This window comes from Sinocyclocheilus rhinocerous, unplaced genomic scaffold (assembly GCF_001515625.1).
Source record: "Sinocyclocheilus rhinocerous isolate Xijiao unplaced genomic scaffold, SAMN03320098_v1.1 scaffold1386, whole genome shotgun sequence".
In the NCBI taxonomy this organism is placed as follows: domain Eukaryota; kingdom Metazoa; phylum Chordata; class Actinopteri; order Cypriniformes; family Cyprinidae; genus Sinocyclocheilus; species Sinocyclocheilus rhinocerous.
The window spans coordinates 1,544,612-1,548,080 of record NW_015660628.1 but is presented as its reverse complement, the minus strand read 5'-3'; the positions used below and the strand labels follow the sequence as shown (position 1 = coordinate 1,548,080).

General features: G+C 35.1%; 1 protein-coding gene across 2 annotated transcripts; it reads left to right on the top strand.

The window, feature by feature from the left end:
* On the top strand, window positions 1-1,414 carry LOC107725364 (up-regulated during skeletal muscle growth protein 5-like). Of its 2 annotated transcripts, none has more exons than XM_016534602.1 (4): window positions 1-73; window positions 204-274; window positions 546-638; window positions 744-1,414. In XM_016534602.1, the coding sequence occupies exons 2-4, from the start codon at window positions 206-208 to the stop codon at window positions 843-845; spliced, it is 264 nt and encodes an 87-aa protein (XP_016390088.1). In that variant the 5' UTR covers window positions 1-73; window positions 204-205; the 3' UTR covers window positions 846-1,414. The 2 variants fall into 2 exon arrangements, with proteins under 2 accessions (XP_016390088.1, XP_016390087.1); XM_016534601.1 differs by having other exon boundaries at window positions 1-92; window positions 744-1,044.
* Window positions 1,415-3,469: the final 2,055 nt, after the last annotated feature.

Genomic DNA, 3,469 nt, shown 5'->3' with positions numbered 1-3,469 from the left:
TGAGCTGACATTGAAAAATTCCAGAACTAATACCGCAGCTGTAAACAACCGCAGAGTGTTCTTTGTAGAAACGGTATTTTTAGAGTGATTCAGTAAGTGTTTAGTGTGTATATGCTTTTCAAGGCTGACATGCTATCGTTTCCATTGTGCTTTGCTTTGATTTGCAGCAGTATGGTTTAAAACATAGTTTTTTTTTTCTACAGACATGCCGACCTCCCCTGTGAAGACACGGATTCCGCTGACAAGTTTTGGTCATCTTATTAGCGAAGTCAAGGTAGACAAATAACTTTACTAAAATAAATCACAATTCAACACAAAGCAGCCATGCTTGCTGTCATAATAAGTAAATAAATGTATATAAAAAACATTTTAAAATATAAAAATGGCAAAGTAATGAGTACATTATTTTAAGAAATGCAATAGTAGCTAAGTTAGGTTTATTCAGTACTACCATGGTATGATATTAACACCTAAAACTATTATTATTTTGTTTCATTTTATGGACGTGGTTTTATTCATAATTCCTTGTTATTTTATAATGACAGAGACAGCTCTTTGGGATTGATGCACCAACCCCAACAGAACTGACAGGATGGAGGAAACATTTTAACAGCTACACATTACAAGGACGCAGAAATGTAAGATCATTAAGGATCTGTCAGATTGTTGCATGATCAAAGACAACAGTAAGATCGTCGCTCACGTCACTTGTATCTTTTTCCCCCACTTATTCCCTTTTGCAGTTTGTTCTTGTCACATATGGTGTTCTTGCACTCACAGCTGCCGTCTACATGATGAGACACAGCAGGAAGGAGGAACATGAAACAGCATCTGCATCCTCATAAACTACAAATGGAAAGTTAAGGGGGGTTAAGAATACAATAAATTATTTATGATCACTACATGAGTGGACCGTGGTTAATGAAGGTCGTGTTTCTACATGTCAATGGCCAGATGTTTCCTTTTTCTATCATGCACACAGATTGTCATTTAAAAAAAAAAGTCACAATAAATTGGGAGCAGCGACAGAACTGTTCTTCTATATTGTGATGTACATCCGAGTGTAACTTGGTTGAGGACTTGGTTCTATGAATCAGGTGTTGATTGAATGTTGAAATGTAAATGTTGGTTGCACTCATAAGTGAATGCAGATGAACATGAGCTTGAGGGACAAGATTTAGGCAGATGAAGTCCTGCTTACATCACCAAGAGAAAAGTCGGTTGCATGTGAACAATGCATCCATGCCTGGATGTATGGTTCACAATAAAACCTATAACATCCATTTAGAATATTGATAAAGTGAATTTTAATTTCATGCAGACTATAATGTTTTTTAATCGCATTGTTGTTGTTGTTTTTAGTCTTTTTGGGGATTTGCCAGTAGAGTGCAGTGTAAGCTTATTGTCAAGTACGTTTCTTGGAAGCCGTTTGCGATATCTGTTCTAAAGGTTTATTTTAACAGCTGTTGGTTTTAGGTTAGTGAAACTAGCAGGTCAGATAGGGATGTTTTCCTGTAAAATGAAATGTTTAGAAATGATTTCAGAAATAACAGTGCTGTTGTAATATGTTTTTTTCCCCCTGCTTTTTGTTTCAGGATGATCATGTCAGTTAATCGTGATCAGGTGTCATTCTGAAAGTGAATCTTCGTTTAAGTGTAATTGTTGTGAAATCTACAATATTCCATTATTATGCTAATCAACAAACGAGTGAAGTACTACCCATTTTCTTTAATACAATTTATTTGTTTCCCCTTTTAGATGTAATACTATACAGTTATATCAACTATGTCACTCTGACTGTCACTATTTTTTTTCAAATATTTTCACCTGAATGTGATATGATCTATACCTGGGTCAACTAAAATGAAACTGAAATGAAAAAGCACCTGTGTGCACCAATGGTGGGATGTGGTAAATCTTTTTTCCTGTAAAGTTAGAGCAGTATCCTACTCCGCTGTAGTAAATTCTCTCTAGGTGGATGTGCAAGCAGTTGATGTCAGTTGCACAAGAGCTCTGGTCTTTTTGTATTTTGGGGCTCACCTCATCATCTTGAAGGTCCTTTCAGTCCTTCAGGTGAAAATTCATCTGGATTCATCTGCAGTATACAGTGCAAGGTATTTTCTTTTCCTGAAATCTGCAAACAGAACATGCAAATTATAGCTAAAATAGATTAAAATATGATTTATCCTTAATTGATGGATTACTAATTATGGTTCAAACAAACATATTTGTTAAAGATATAAACTGGGATTTGATTTGAGAGTGTTTTCTAAGATGTAAAAAAGACCTGAACTTAATGTAGGATTAGTTATTCCAGGTATACGTTCTGCTTTGCCACTCAGAGATGCAGCTTATCAGCAATTTTTAGAGATCATCTGATTACTATAAGAGTCAGAAGCAATCTACAGAGAGAACAGTTAATCGTACAACATCCGTTTAAAGTCGAAACTATGCATGTATTCAGTGAAAGCTGCTGTTTATACAGATACAATAGTTGTCTGGTGCAAGACTGGTCACTTTAACATTTTTCATTGGTTACCTTTTATTTTTTTCTCTTTTAAGTAAAAATCATATAGTGTTTGTTAATGGGTGCATCAGGGCCATAACCATCATAGACTTCAAGGTGGATGCATGTCTCTTAATATTCAAAATAATGGTTGATCAATATAGGATTTTTCAATGGCTGATTCTTATAGGCTTTTACATTTAAGTTCATATTTATGTATTTTTCTGCAGTGATATGAAAGATAATAATAATAATAGTAATCTTGCTATAAAATGCTATAAACTCTTGATTTGTACTAGAAGAGGATGACGTGAATTTACTGTTGGCCTACATTAGTAGGCTATCATTTCTATAATTTTCCAAATCTGTTGAAAATAACATTTCATTTCGTAGATGTGTAGCTCATATGTTTGTTTAGGGTTACAGTCTTAAACAATAAAATTAAACCAGGATAAGACCTTTAACCTCTTAACCTGTCGTAAGACGAGAGGAGTTGGTGAAGATCACGTGATTTAAAGTAAAACATGCCTCCGAAATGAAAGTGAAACAGACGTGCGTTCAAAACAGCAGGCTAAATAATAACTTAAAATACACACTCGTGAAGACAAACTGCAGTAGCTTGGCTATAACAAGCTTTTTCTGTTTATTATTTGCTGAATTACCAAGATCTTCGCCATTTTGAAGGTAGCCTATTAAATGGAGAGGCAGAGAGAGCTGCCAAAATCCAACCCCATTCCTAAATCTAGTATTTCACTTTGCAGATTACGCAGAGGGTAGTGTAAATAAAATAGGCCTACATTAAATGGCATAACGCGTGCATAAACAGAGACATATATCCTTCATCCAGACTCTGACAGAACTTGGAAGAGTTCTCACAGTTATTCATATGCTAGAGGCGAGAACGCCTTGCTTAGGTAATTTTTAAGCTTTCGCTTTCGCTTTTATATAATGGTCAGCCTATGA